The 15,112-nt window shown below is 55.6% G+C and overlaps 1 protein-coding gene across 1 annotated transcript; it reads left to right on the plus strand.

Annotated features, from left to right (window-relative positions):
* The first annotated feature begins 215 nt into the window (after nt 1-215).
* TMEM185B (transmembrane protein 185B) lies at nt 216-2,295 on the plus strand. The gene has a single exon (XM_045804119.2). It carries the CDS (start codon nt 686-688, stop codon nt 1,736-1,738), a length of 1,053 nt encoding a protein of 350 aa, XP_045660075.1. The 5' UTR covers nt 216-685; the 3' UTR covers nt 1,739-2,295.
* Nucleotides 2,296-15,112: the final 12,817 nt, after the last annotated feature.

The raw sequence follows: 15,112 nt of genomic DNA on the forward strand, positions 1-15,112 counted from the left end.
GCACCCACCCCCTCGCTCCCAAACTCCCACACCCGCCCGGCCACCCGCCTTCGCTCGTGCCCACGCCGTTGCCCCTTGGCGCTGCTGGCGCCGGACCTCACGACGGTGCCCCAGCCCCGGGGTCGGTTGCCGGCGACGGGGAGGCCCCTCGGCGGGCCCCGCCCCCGCCCCGCCCAGGCCCCGCCCCCGCCTAGGCCCGGCCCCTGGGCCGGCCGGGAGGATGTGAGCTCACTCCCGCCTCCCTGCTGCCGGCGCCGCCAGGAAGCGTCCGCCCGAAGTCAGCCAACCGGCCGGCCGGGGTGTCAGCGGCGCCCTGCGCCCCGTCCCTCCCGGCGCCACACGCAGTAGCTGATTTCCGGATGGGTACGGAATGAAGGCGGACGGCGGGGCCGAGGCAGCGCCACACTCCTAGACGCCGCGCCGCCCGGGGCCCGGAGTCGCAGGCAGAGCGCAGGCGCACGCCCACCCCCGCCGCGCTTCCGGCCGGGCCACGTGACCGCGCGCGCACGTGTTCCGGCCCCTCGGCGCCGCGGGTCGGATCCTCCTCCCGGTCCGTCCCGGCCGCTGCCTTCTTAGACCTGCGGCAGGCCGGGCGGGGAGGCGGCGGGCCCGGGAAGCGGCGGAGACGCGGCGCCCGCCGAGTCGGGCGGAGCAGCGGCCCCGGTGGGCTGGCGGCGGCTTCGCCATGAACCCCAGGGGCCTGTTCCAGGACTTCAACCCGAGTAAGTTCCTCATCTACGCCTGCCTGCTGCTCTTCTCGGTGCTGCTGCCCCTCCGCCTGGACGGCATCATCCAGTGGAGCTACTGGGCCGTCTTCGCCCCCATATGGCTGTGGAAGCTGCTGGTCATCGCCGGCGCCTCGGTGGGCGCGGGCGTTTGGGCCCGCAACCCTCGATACCGCACCGAGGGGGAGGCCTGCGTGGAGTTCAAAGCCATGTTGATCGCCGTGGCCATCCACCTGCTGCTGCTCATGTTCGAAGTCCTGGTCTGCGACAGGGTGGAGAGGGGGACCCACTTCTGGCTGCTGGTCTTCATGCCACTTTTCTTCGTATCCCCAGTGTCCGTGGCCGCCTGTGTCTGGGGCTTCCGACACGATAGGTCGCTAGAGCTGGAGATCCTGTGCTCTGTCAACATCCTGCAGTTCATCTTCATTGCCCTGAGGCTGGACAGGATTATCCACTGGCCGTGGCTGGTGGTGTTCGTGCCCCTGTGGATTCTCATGTCGTTCCTCTGCCTAGTCGTCCTCTATTACATTGTCTGGTCCCTCCTGTTCCTGCGCTCCTTGGATGTGGTTGCGGAACAGCGGAGGACACACGTGACCATGGCCATCAGCTGGATAACGATTGTCGTGCCCCTGCTCACTTTTGAGGTTCTGCTAGTTCACAGATTAGATGGCCACAATACATTCTCTTACATCTCCATATTTGTCCCCCTTTGGCTTTCGTTGATAACTTTAATGGCCACGACATTTAGGCGAAAAGGAGGCAATCATTGGTGGTTTGGTATTCGCAGAGATTTCTGTCAGTTTCTGCTTGAAATTTTCCCATTTTTAAGAGAATATGGGAACATTTCCTATGATCTACATCACGAAGACAGTGAAGATGCTGAAGAAACATCAGTTCCAGATGCTCCGAAAATTGCTCCGATGTTTGGAAAGAAGGCCAGGGTAGTCATAACCCAGAGTCCTGGGAAATATGTTCCCCCGCCTCCCAAGTTAAATATTGATATGCCGGATTAAACTCCTGGAGAGCACCTGTCTGTGGATCGGGAACCATATACACACACAAAATCCACCTTACTTTTGCCTCTTTGCTCATCCATCCCAAACTTGGAACTGAAAATAGGCTCCAAACACCGTCATCTCATGCCTTGTTTGAGATTGATGCCTGTCGGCCACTCATCAGTACGCACCATAGATGTAGGGGTTATTTTAATCTGTGGCTCTGCGTGCGCGCGCATGCGTGTGTGGCGTGTGTGTGTGTGTGTGTGGTGTATACGTGGGACAGAACTTGCATTCCAGGCTGGTGCTTTAGAAGCTAGCTTGGGAGCAGTCAGTTGAATAGTAGGTCCTCAAATGAAATAAACAGCTGGGTCTTCTTTTTTTTTTAGTGGTACTATGCCTGTTGAAAGTATTGTTTAAAAGTATTTTTATACACTGCTAGTCTAAAGTTGTATTTCCGATTGTACCTGTTGTGACATAATAGCAAATGTAAAGAATTCTCTTTCCCACCACTTGTTTATAAGCCTTAGAGTTCTTATTTTTAGTGTTCCTACTGTTAAAATAGTTTTTCTTTGGGCTTTGCTGATACTGGTCTTTAATATCATAAAAGGTGAATTTTTCTAATGAAATGAATCCATGCATATATGATATTTATATGAATATTTTAGCAACGTATTACGTTGAATTCTAGTTCTGTGCATTACAATGTATTACGTTACAGTATTTTTTTAAGTTTACATATATGTGAAGATATACGTCTATTGCAACTGTCCTTAAAGATTGCTTAAAACGTTAGTATGTACCCAGTATAAGATCTTCTCAAAGTATCAGGCATGAATAGGGATCGTAAATCCCATGGCTGTTAATATTCAGGTGTTAGATGACTCAGTCTACACAGCTTTAAGGTCTCAGTAGAGGGAGGAGCGACCATCCTCTGGGAACAGGTGATATGCTCCAGTGTGATACCAGGCCATAAAGTGACACTGTTAATTGAGCACCTCGAATTTTCCAACACAGGCGGTAACGGCTCTTCAGGAACAACCAATATGAGCAGTAGGTGATTTGTTCATTGCGAAGAGCCTTAGAATATTACTCGGCTATAATAAAAGATGTTACTTGTCATCAGAATGCTGGAAAGAGTAGCCTGAACCAAAACACGGCCAATAAGAGCAGGCCTTATTTCAAGGTCCAAACTTTTTGATCTGTCAGCAACAGGGAAAGAAGAGTTATTTGTAAAGTACAGGGTACTTCTTCAGGGACTACTGGTGCACCAGGGAATCAGGCAAAAATCAGATTCTGGGAGAATAATGTTCTTCTGACTGAGAACAAATAAATACTTTGAAAAGGAGGGTGAAATGGAAAAGTGTAGTGATATTATTGCTGGAGAAAAGGAAGGAAGGAATCCATGTTTATCATTAGCAACTTAGAAAAAATGATCTAACGTGCTAGTCAAGTATTCCAAGTCAATAACTTGATTTACCCAGCGAGGGTCATGCCCCCAACAAAAGCTGGTCCTGGGAGCCTGGCTTCCTGAAAGCCTGAGGACGCCCCAGCTCAGTTCAGTCACCTAGGACTGTGCCAAGCTCGCTCGCACACACGCGTGCACGCACACACACACACACACGCACATTCTTCGTTCACACCAGCCCTCGGAATGTGGGAAGCAGCCCTGAGCAGCAGAAACATTTCGGCACCAAGGATTCATTCGTTTCTCAAATATTTATTGAGGACCGACTCTGAGCCAGCCGTGATTCAAATGTGGTCCCTCCCCACACTCACGAAGTACACAGTCAAGTGACCACGAGAAGACAGGGCGCATCACAGCAGCCTGCCTGTGGGAGGGAACAAGCCAAGAGCCGGATGTGCAAAATGCCACCCAGAACTTCAGGCCCCTCTTTGGTTTCAGGAGCCTAGAGCCCCTGATCACCCCTCCATGCCCAGATAATCTCTCAAACATGGACTTGCACTTGAGTAAGATCTGGGAGGGGAGGAGCGGGTTGCTGGAGGAATCCCGGGAAGGGCTTGGGGGATCCCAGCCCCTCCTGGCTACGGTTTCAGGCTGGGGCTTGTGGACACCTGGTACAGCCCCTCCCGACAGTGACAGGTCCTCCCCACACTCACCCAACCCCCTGCCCCCCCCCCCCGGCGTTACAGAGCCAGGGTCTGCAAGTGATCAGCGTTCTCCCCCCTGTGGGCCATCCCCTATCCTGCTGGCCTCAAAAGCATTAGATAAAAAGAGTGGGGGTGACAGTTTGTGGAGAGTTAGTCCATAAAAAACAATCTCTCAGCTGTGCCTGGGGACTTCTTAATTGCCGTGTAACGCGAACTATCACAGAAAGTCGCATGTGTCAAATTCTGTGACTGCAGTTTCCCCCGTAGGATGGTGTATTCGTGGGTGCTCAGAAGTCTCGGTGGCTTCCGAGTACACACTCGCGCTCCGGGGTCTACAAGTCCACTGCCGTGGGGACAGTGCAGGCCGTGGGTCTGAGGCAGGTCGGCTCCACAGCGTGTCCCGGATTCCGCCCTGGGTCCCAGGCAAAGGAGTAGTGTTCCCTGGGGTGCGTTCTTTCTCCTGGCAGAAGCACAAGAGGCCAGGCCGAGCCCCGCAAGCCCACGCGGCCGCTGCCCACCTGTGGTGTCTGTCGGAGGTCCTTGTTCCGTGGCCGAAGCACCGAGCCGAGCCCGACCCCCGTGGGGTGGGCCAGCACACGCCCAGGGAACTGGGACAGGCCGCACTGCTGTCTTGAGACAGTCCTAAAACTGGAAAGGAACCCCAACGTCTGTAGTAGCTCATGAATGGCTTTCCTCCGCTGTTTTACAAACACCCTGTAATTCTCCCAAGTTCATTATTTCTAATAAAGACGAGGGAATCTGTTCGGAGGGGGGCGACAAGGGATTTGAGGGGAGACGAGAAGACCCTGCGCTTAGACCCCCTCTGGAAACTAGGGCAGGGCCCTGGCCGCTCCACGCAGGACGGTTTTGCAAGCGCGCCGCCTTGGAGGGCGGCCCGAGGGCTTCTGCTGGGTACTTTGGACCGGCCAGAACCCGGGGACCGGCACGCAGAGTCTAGACAGGCCTCGGCCGCACACGAGATAGAAGAGGCAGGCCCTCCCGTCCGCCCCACGCCTGGGTCCTGGGTGGCCAGCGGGGACATGACGGCCCCCAGAAAGGAGCACACAGTAGTTCCACACTGACCGGAGGCCCGGGTCCGGTCCGAGAGTGCACGAGGCCCAGGTTGTGCTGCCCCAAACCCAGGCCGGGGTGCACCGCGGGGCCCATTTGGTGGGGATGCCCCTGTGTGGGCCACCTGACACTGCCACCAACATAGTACGTGCCACCAGCCCTCCCCCGCCCCCCCCACTGCCACAAGTAATCTCGGCCTCTGCCAGGAGCTCAAGATTAACATGCCAGGAGGGAGGTGATCGCTAGCGCTCAGGCCGGCTTTCCTCTCCTGCAGAGACTCTCTGGCCCCTTCAGCCTCAGGAGGAGGGACGCCTCTGCCCAAACTCACTCGGTAGGCTATTCGCCCAGAAAGGAAGGGCGCTCAGACGCTGGGTCACCAACGATGAGGACCAAAGTGCAGCAGCCCCTCGGCTGTCTGACATGCACCCTCCGCCGTGCTTACACTTCAGAACTACCGGCCCCATCCAGCCTGCGCTGTCTGGGCCCAGGGCAAGGCAGCGGCACCCCCCCTTCCCCGAGGGAGAAGAGAGCCTATCCCCCGATCCCCAGCTTCGCCCATCACTCCATCCAACTCGCAATCTAGGAGACTTGGAGGTGTCTTGCCCTCCTCTGTTTGGTCATGTTTCCATCTATTCTGGAAGGTGTGGGTTGAAGTGAACGACCATGACATGGCCCCCTCTTTCCCAACTGCACCTCTGGGAGAAGCCGAGCCCGTTCCTGTCCTCCACCGAGCAGAGCGCCGGAGCAGACGCGGGAGAGCGGCTCCCTTCCTTCTGCACAGCCAGGCAGGAAAGGCTTGCAAAATCAATATCACTCCCCTAACTCATCCACATTTTCTCTGTCTTGGAAAATATGGTTGTTTTTCATTAAAGGAAGTTAACATAATGGATTTATTGTTTTTACATGAATTAATATTTTTAAAAGCTATTGGCTATAATTTCTTCCATGGTAAACGTTGATATAATTCACTTAAACCAAAGTTCCTTGGGGTCCTCAACCATTTTTAAGAGGGTGGAAGGGGTTCTGTGACCACAAACTTTGAGAACAGCTGCCCTATGTTATAGTGAGGGGAAGAGGAAAGAAAATTGAAACTGGGTGAAATATATTAGAATTGGTACGACATAGCAGACATTGCAAAATAACAGACACTGTCCTTTTTTTTTTTAAAAGATTTTATTTATTTATTCGACAGAGATAGAGACAGCCAGCGAGAGAGGGAACACAAGCAGGGGGAGTGGGAGAGGAAGAAGCAGGCTCATAGCGGAGGAGCCTGATGTGGGGCTCGATCCCATAACGCCAGGATCACGCCCTGAGCCGAAGGCAGACGCTTAACCACTGTGCCACCCAGGCGCCCCAAGACACTGTCCTTTTTTGATTTAAGATTTATTTATTTGAGAGAGAGAGAGCGAGCAGCGGGAGGTGCAGAGGGAGAGGAAGAGAGAATCTCAAGCAGACCCCGTGCTGAGCGCAGAGCCCGACTCAGGGCTTGATGCCACAACCCTGAGATCATGAACTGCACCGAAACTGAGAGTCAGACAACACACTGAGCCCCACCCGGGCCCCTAGATGCTGTCCTTTCTGCAACGGGTCACGGGATGGCTTCTCCCCTCTGCGACTCTCCACACTGCCTTTGCCCTCCGCAGGCCCCTGGTTTAGTTGGGTCACTGAACCCAGTGGGGTAGCTCGTATTCTCCCCTGCAGGGCCTGAGCCCTTTGCTGGTCCTGCTGGTGGTTTTATTTCACTAGAACTTAGAGGAGCCTAGGGGACCGCCAGGATTCTGGCCACAAGCCTCTCTCCATTTTGTGGTGGCGACCCCATTTGCCCTCGATAGTCCTTCCAAAGGGCGGTTGTGTTGGGGGGGGGTTTGATCCCGACCTCCAGGAGGAAATAGGGATGGACGGCCACCCCCCGGGGTTCACAGGCCACCTTCTGTCTGCGTTTGCAGGATGTCCTGTTTGTTAAACAGCTAGCGGAAGGGCAGGGCAGGGGAAGTGGGTTTTGAAGGCTTTCTCCACCGCAGCTCAGCTCCCTGCTCCCCACAGCCCCTGCCTCCTCCCTCCCCTGTGCGTGTGTCTCCCGCCTCTCACCCTGCACCAGGCCTCAGCCACAGCGACCCAGGGCCTGAAGCTCTCTCCTGGGACATGAGTGAGTCTGTGCAGAATCTTGGGCCCTGTGTCCATCCCGTCTCTTGCACCGCCCAAACCCCTACCCCTGCGCTCCTGGACAGGTGCCTCCCCCGTCCCACCCACAAGTGACATCAGCCCTCCTTCGTCTTCCCCACACCATGACCCTCCTCCCCCTGGCCTCCCCTTGGCTGGAGCCACTCTCTGGAGCTGGAACGCCACCAGCCACATGCGGCCAAAGTTCCACCCCTTGTGGCTGCCCTGTCATTTTGACCTTGACCTTCCAGGCTTTAACCAGGGGCAGTGAGTAGGGTGGAAAGTTCAAAGACTTGCCCACCAGCCTGAGATCTTTCCAGGAAGCCAGCCCCCGTATTCCACCCCCCAACCCCATGCACACTGGGTAACCAGCCGCCAATGAGAGCAATGTCTGGGTCCCCCTACTCTTGGTGGCAGTTGCCCCAGGCCAGTGCCGATGTCCAGCCAGGGCTGCCCCTGACCTGCCCCTCAGGATGCCCTGCCACTCACTCTCCACTCCCACTTCCACTGTGCCACATGTTTAATGACATGGCTGGAAGGGGGCCTTGCTGTCCTGATCATTTGAACATTGCTTAAGGCTCCTTTCTCCACTCAAGGCCTGGCTTGTCCTTCTCTCAGTCCACCTCCGCTTAGCCTCCCACTCTGTCCTTAGTCCCTGACAGATTCTTGTCCCTTTGCACAGGACACCTGAGCCTGGGCTCCTGGCTGACCTTGAGGACCAGGCCAGGCTCTGCCCCAGTCCGGGGGTGCTCGCTGTGACTCACAGGGACTCTAACAACATCAGGGACACTCCCAAGAGCTGGGAGATTAGGGTTGTGGCCACCTGGACCGAGACCCAGTCCTCAGGAGTCCAAACGGGGCCAGAATGTCCCGTCTGGGATTGTCGCTGATGGTCACTGTCCTCCCAAGAGGCTTCAGGCAGAAGTCATGAGATGAGTGGGGAGGAGGGGCCTTGCGTGAGATGTCCCTGGGGCCCTGTCTACCATACACCCAGTGGAGGACCCTTAGCAGGAGGGAAAGGGCCATTGCAGAGCAGGCCATGGGGGCCATCCGGTGTTCCACTGGTGGCCTGGGCCAGCCCCACAGGTCCACGGGAGGGAGAGGCCCAGGAAAGAAGGTGGTGCAGACTCCGCCTTGAGGAGGACAGCGTGCTTCCACACGAGAAGGTCAAGCAACAGTTGGCCACGGCCCAAAACACAGTCTTAGCTCAGGCTGCCATAACAAGACACCATAAACTGGGTGGCCTAACACAGATGTGTCTCTCGTCGCTCTGGAGGCTGCGAGTCCAAGCCCAGGGAGCCAGCATGATCGGATTCCGTGAGGACTCCCGTCGCAGCTCGCAGATGGCTACCTTCTTGCCGTGTCCTCCTGTGGCGGAGAGAGACGAAGCAAGTCTCTCCTGTCTCTTCCTATGCGGACACCACCCTCCTAACCTCATCAGAGCCTGATGACCTAGGGAAGACCCCATCCCCAAATACTGTCACATTGGGAGGTAGGGCTTCAGTGTCTGAATTTGGGGGGCGGGGGGACACGATTCAGTGCATAGCTCATACTAGGCACGAAAGCCCAAGACAGGGGACCAAGCCTAACACTCGCACAGCTCTCATCTCCTGAGAATCTACCGTGTGCCACGTGTAGTGGGCTCACCGCACAGGAGACGTAGCCACTGTCCCTGAGAAATTCCCAGTCACCCAACGCCCAGAGTGTCCAGGTGAGTGACCCTGGTGCCCAGCGGGGCCTCGGGCCGGCAGCCCCTGGAGAGGAGAGAGGGGGGTCTCGTAGCACAGGCTGGCCCAGGACCGTGCAGGAAGGGGAAAGCTCAGTCAGGATGCCCTGGTGATGATTACTAGTGACTTAAACAGTAAGGAACATCACAAGAAATCCAGAGGCAGAATGAGCAGGGACCCAGGGGACCTGCTCCGCGTTTCAGCACGGAAGGCTGGCCTTCCATCTTGCTGCTGTGCCATTCACACCCTCAAGTCCAGCGGATGTCTGCCCCCACGGTCACCAGGCACAGGTACAGGTGTCACATCATGTGAAGTGATGGCCATCCGAGAGGAGCCGTAGCTCCCCTGGAGCTCTTTTTATCATTGTGGAAAGCTTCCCCCAGAGTCCCAAGACCCTTCCTTTGTTCCACTGGGCGGGGATTGGGACACAGACGGAAGCGCTGGCAAGGACGATGTAGCCCCCCGCGAGGGCGTAGACCTGTCCTGGTCCCCATCCTGACAGGGGGTGGAGGATCCTCCTGAGCCATGGAGGTGAACCCCAGGACAGCCGAGTCCCCTGTGGTGATGGCAGGCAGAGGGGCACTCAGGGGACCAGATGTCCATGGTCCTCTGGGAGGTGAGGGAGGGAAGCAGGTGTGAGGTCATGACTAGCCTCAAGAGCCGAATGGTGAATTTTAATACCCAGCAGATTATGGAAACTGCCAAAGGATTTAAGCAGATTTATGTTTTAAAAGATCATTCTATTAGAGAAAAAAACAAAAACCTGGAGCGAACCTAAATGCCTAAGAATTAGGGATTAGTTAAATACTTCATGGATACAAAGGCTGGAATCTTTTTTTTCTTTTAAGATTTTATTTATTTGTCAGAGAGAGAGCACAAGCAGGGGGAGCAGCGAGCAGAGGGAGAAGCAGTCTCCCTGCTGAGCAAGGAGCCCCATGTGGGACTTGATCCCAGGATCCCTTGGGATCATGACCTGAGCCTAAGGCAGACGCTTCACGGCTGAGCCACCCAGGCGCCCCAAGAAAATACAATATTATACTAAGGGGAGGGCAGGGAGGGAAACGCAAGATAAAAACAATGTTAAAATACTCATAGAAAAAAGACGGAATGGAAATAAACCCAAGTGGCACAGGTGCTTTTTCCTTCTTTCTATTTTTCCCTATTTAATCATTTTCCTACAGCTGAACGTGTTTAACCTTGATGTTCAGAAAGGGGAGTCATTTTGCATTTGAGGAAGTACAGTTGTTCTAGGGACCGTGAGTAAAGGGGAAGCGAACGGTATGAGAGGCATTAGGAGAAAAATCTGCCACGGTGGCACGGACGTAGGGCATGCCGAGTTTGGGATGTGACCCCAGCGGCGAGGCGAGAGGACGGTTCAGAAGCCCTTCCAAACCGGATGACCCGAAACATCTATCCCCTCACGGATCTGGAGCTAGCAATCCAAAGTCAAGGTGTCCCTACGGCCGTGCTTCCTCTGCGGTTCTAGGGCAGTCTTCCCTCGGTGCTCTCCTTACTCTTGGTGGCTTCAGGCAGTCGTTGGCCTTCTTTGGCTTGTGGGCACATCACCGCAATCTCTGCCTCCGTCACCACGTGACCTTCGTCCTGCCTGTCTGCCTTTCTGTGTCTCAATCTCCCTCTGCTTTCCTTTATAAGGACCCCTGTCCCTGGATTAGGGCCAACCCTACATCCAGTAGGACCTCACCTTAACATGATTACATCTGCAAAGACCTCATTTCCGAATAAGGTCCTGATCCCAGGTAGAGGGGGTTCAGACTTGAACAGATCTTTTGGGGGGACACAAGTCAACCCTCACAAGAAAGGTCACGGTGGTAGGCGGCCTCACCTCTTTGGTAAGCAGCAAGATTTCTGCTGTTCAGCTACAAGAGCCCCCCCATCCCTGTCTGGGGAGCCTCCTGCTGCCCTTTCAGGATTTCTCTCCTGGCATTGGGGTGGGGGCGAGGTGAGAGGCGGGACTGCCCTGCCTGCCCCATGTGACCAGGGCCCTTCCACCAGCCGGGACCTCTGGGCAGCATCTGCTCCCAGCTCAGTGAGAGGGGCCGAGCGCCCGCCTGACCGAGCGGCCCACCGCTGCCCCTTCTCTGCGAGTTCACATCTCACCTGGGGGCCCCTAGGGGTGGGGCACCTTCACCGAAGGAACACTTCTGTGAGGGGAACCTTCAGGCCCCGGGGTGCCCTCTGGCAGAACTAGTTTGAGTCAGGAGGTCTGTCTTCAAATTCTACCCTAATTACTGAGCTAGTGACGGGGCGAGGCAGCGCTCTGTGCAGCCAAGGTGGCCGGGTGGTGGGTTCCAGCTCATCTGCAGCTGGCAGTACAGCACCCGCACCTGCTCAGCTGGCCAGGGCTCTTCCTCCACCATGCGGATCATTCATGGTGATGCTAATTTTGCTAATGCTGGCCACTCCCAGAATCCCGCACCCTCTGCCTGGGGCCACGGAAGGGCTGCAGCTGACAGTAAAATTTCCTCTCTTCCTTTCTGTCTTAGCCGGGGCACCACCTCCTCCAGGAAGCTTTCCCGGACACCCTTGCCCACTGACTCTGCAGCATGAACACAGTCCCCATCAGTTCCTCCATCTGACTCCCTCCAGGGCAGGGACCTCCTCAGGGGCTGAACCATCGCTAGTCATCCCTCGATCTCTGAGGGGCCCCGCACACTGTCAGTTTGAGAATAAACTGGACCTAGAAGGCGTTATGCTAAGTGAAATAAGTCAGACAGAGAAAGACAAACAGTGCATGATCTCGCTTGTTAAGTGGAATCTAAAAACAAAAACAAAAACAAAAAACTGAAACCGAACTCATAGATACCAGAGAGGCTGGTAGTTGCCAGATGTTGGGGGCTGGGGTGTCGTTGAGTGAAATGGGTGAAGGGGATCAAAATGGACAAACTTCCAGTTCTAAAATAAATGAGGTAGGGCCATGGGGATGTAACGCAAAACACAAAACCAAAGCACAAAACAATAAACAGATGAGTGAATGAGAGCATTTGTTCAGGGTTCCTGGATTGTCTGAAGGCGAAGAAGTGAGAAGACGGACCAGAGAGAAGGGAGATGGAGGGAGGGGAGGGAAGGTGGTGAGAAGCACCCCCAGACCGCAGCAGCCAGGGCAGGGCCACCTCTGGGAGTGACCACGGGAGGGCAAAGTGCCTGTCGGAGGCCACAGGGGAAGCAGGGCGAAGGCCAGCCCCCAGCCTGCAACAGGTGCTGGGCCAGGGCCAGGACCCCCGCCCCCGCCCCAACTCCACCAGGTGCTTAGCCCTGAGGCCAGAGGGGGGCCTGGAGCCGCAGCAGGCGTGGTCCCGGGCCCCCAGCGTCCACTGCCGCCACTGTGGAGAGGCCAGCCAGAGACTGCAAGCTCTGTTCCAGGGCCTGGCAGCCCAACAAAGCCCCAGGCCCTCTCTGTGCATCCTGGACCTTCCAGGACCCTGGACTGAGCCGCTTCGGCCCCGGGGCCACAGAGCCTTTCAGCCAGAGGGAGCCGCAGTTGGGGCCCCTGACCACAGTGTGAGTCTGCAGGAGCCCGTGAGCAGATCTGGACCGCAGCAGCCCACTCCTCCCGAAGACTTGTCCACCCGTGGGCCATGGCTGAGACCCCATGGACAAGCCAGGCCCAGGGCTCCGCAGTGGCCTGCAGCGGGGGGTCCTGGCTGCCCTCCACCCCACTGCTAGCCCCCCGCCCTCCTCCCTCCCCAGAGTGGACAGCAGCCGTCACCGAGGGTCACCCGGGCAGGCCCAGTGCCTTCACTGCTCAGCGGCCCCCTCCTCCAGCAGCACAGAGAGGCCGAGATTAGCCCAGCCTCCGTGCAGGGGTGTGGGAAGCCCGGCCAGCCCGGCAGTCCTCCCCACGCCCCCACGCTACCCCGAGGAGACCCACTGCACCTCTCGGGGCTCAGGCTCCCTCCTGCTGTGTCTCTGTGCGCCAGCTGGACTCAGGTCAGAGGCCCCGGAAGAGCGTGGGAAAGTGCTGGCCAGCACCTTGCAGGGGAAGGAGAGGCAGCCGCCCGGACAAACAGGCCCAGGCAGGAAGTGCGGCAGGTCCACGCACAGCTCCCACGGCCCCTGTCACTTCCGGTCACTGCAAGTTCTGCGTGGGGACGCAGCCAGGCGCCCGCCCTCCCAGCCCCATCCGGGGGCCCAGGTCCCCGTACCCATCCATGACCCGGCCGTGCCAGGCAGGAAGGTCCATAGCGCATCAATCCCCACGGTCGCCATCAGGGCCCAGAGGGAAGGCCCTTCCCCCTCCCCACCCCATGTGCCCCTGAGCTTCCCTGTGAAAGACTCCCCACGATGACCAGAAGCCCCTGTGGTTTCCCACTTCCCCATAGTCGCACGGGGGGGGGGGGGCAGGCGCCGCTGCGGAAAGACGGGCTCCGTGTGAAAATCCGTTTCCTTTTTCTCAGTGCATTCACGAAGGACTTAAGTTTCTGCAAGAGCTGTTTCTGCCTCTCCCTTTCGAATGGTGATTTTCCCGACGGCAGGGCAGATTTCTCAGTTTGGAGATTTTTACTACGATCTTGAAGGGAATCCACTATTTTACCTTCTTCAGTTAATTTGGCGTGCATTCGTTTCCTTTTTTTCTTTTTTCAACAGTTTTCAAATAAAAATTGAAGCCAACCGCATCGACTCGTTTCTGGAAAACTGCTTTTACTTCATCTTCCTGGAGGTCTCCATAGCAACCGCCAGGGTCCCGCCCCCTCACCCTCCTGGGGCCCGAGTTTGCTCGTGTCCTCTCCATCCTGCGGCTCCTTCTGCTTCCCCAAGGGGAGACTGTCGTCCAAAACATCTTGCACTGTTCTCTACCGCTGTTCTTCGCGTCCGTGGACGGGGAGGGCCTGGTTGCCGCTCCTTGAAAGGTGATGTGCTATCGCCGTCCTCTCAATCTTTCAGGTAGGGCTAAGCCATCGCTCCAGCTGCCTGAGTATCTCCGTCTCTCATCGTTCAGGACATCTGGGAAATTCCTTATTTTTTTTTTTAAAGATTTTTTTATTGGGGCGCCTGGATGGCTCCGTCGGCGAAGCGTCTGCCTTCGGCTCAGGTCATGATCCCTGCTCAGCGGGGCGTCTGCTTCTCCCTCTCCTTCTGCCCCTCCCCCCTGCTCTTGCTCTCTCCCTGTCAAATAAAATCTTTATTAAAAATAAGGATTTATTTATTTATTTTGGGGGTGGGCAGGAAGAGCTGGAGGGAGAGAGAATCTCAAGCAGACTCTTCGCTAAGCACGGAGCCTGACACTGGGCTTAATCCCACAACGCTGAGATCACAACCGGAGCGGAAACCGAGAGTCAACGCTCAACCGACTGCGCCGCACAGGCGCCCCAGGAAATTCCCTATTTTAAGGTCAAGTAAAGGGTTGGCATTTTTTAGCTCTTTATTGTCTTGGGTCTTGGTGTTTCCTTTTTCTAACAAGGAGAAAGTTATTATCCCACGTAACAATGACTCCCAAGAGAGGACTGACCCCATAGCCCATTGGTTCAGTCGCTTAATGACATCATCCAGGACCTATGTCTTTCCATCGGTCACTGCTTTCCTGGTGGCTTCATGCTTCAGCCTAGTGAGCAGGACGGCCACCGCAGGTCCGGAGAAAGAAAGACAGCTTCTTATCCGTTGGCTCTCCGCCAAACCTTCCCCAGAACCCCTCCAGCTGGTTTCTCCTTCCAGGGCATTGGCCTCAATTGGGCGACATACTCATTCTTTTTTTGTTTTGTTTTGTTTTAGATTTTATTTTTGGGAGAGAGAGAGAGAGCGCAAGCGCACATGCGAGCATGAGTGGGGTGGGGGAGGGGCAGAGGGAGACACAGGCTCCCTGCTGAGCAGGGAGCCCACTGGAACTTGATCCCAGGACCCTGGGATCCTGACCTGAGCCAAAGGCAGACGCTTAACCGACTGAGCCACCCAGGCGCCTTCTTTGTTTTTTAATTATGGTAAAACACATAGAACAAAATTTGCCAGTTTTACCATTTTTAAGTATTCAATTCAGTGCTGTTCATTATATTCACAGAGTTGTGCAACCATCAGTTATATCCATATCCAAAACCTTTTCATTATCCCAAACACAAACTCTGCAGGCATCAAGCAACGACTCCCCATTCTCTTCTCTCCACTACTCTCCAGGAACCTTGATTCTATTTCCTGTCTCTATGAATTTACTAATTCTAAGTATTTCAGATAAGTGGAATTACAGACTATGTATCCGTTTGTGTCTGGCTTATTTCATGTAGCATGATTTCAAGGTTCATCCATGTTGTGGCTTCTATCAGAATTTCACTCCTTTTTTTGTGACTGAATAATAAATAGTCCATCGTATGGAGAG

This window comes from Ursus americanus, chromosome 1 (assembly GCF_024610735.1).
Source record: "Ursus americanus isolate L20-20 chromosome 1, mUrsAme1.1.p, whole genome shotgun sequence".
Taxonomy (NCBI): Eukaryota; Metazoa; Chordata; class Mammalia; order Carnivora; family Ursidae; genus Ursus; species Ursus americanus.

Coding starts and splice junctions, on each gene's coding strand:
- TMEM185B (XM_045804119.2), top strand. CDS start 686: ATGAACCCCAGGGGCCTGTTCCAGGACTTCAACCCGAGTAAGTTCCTC.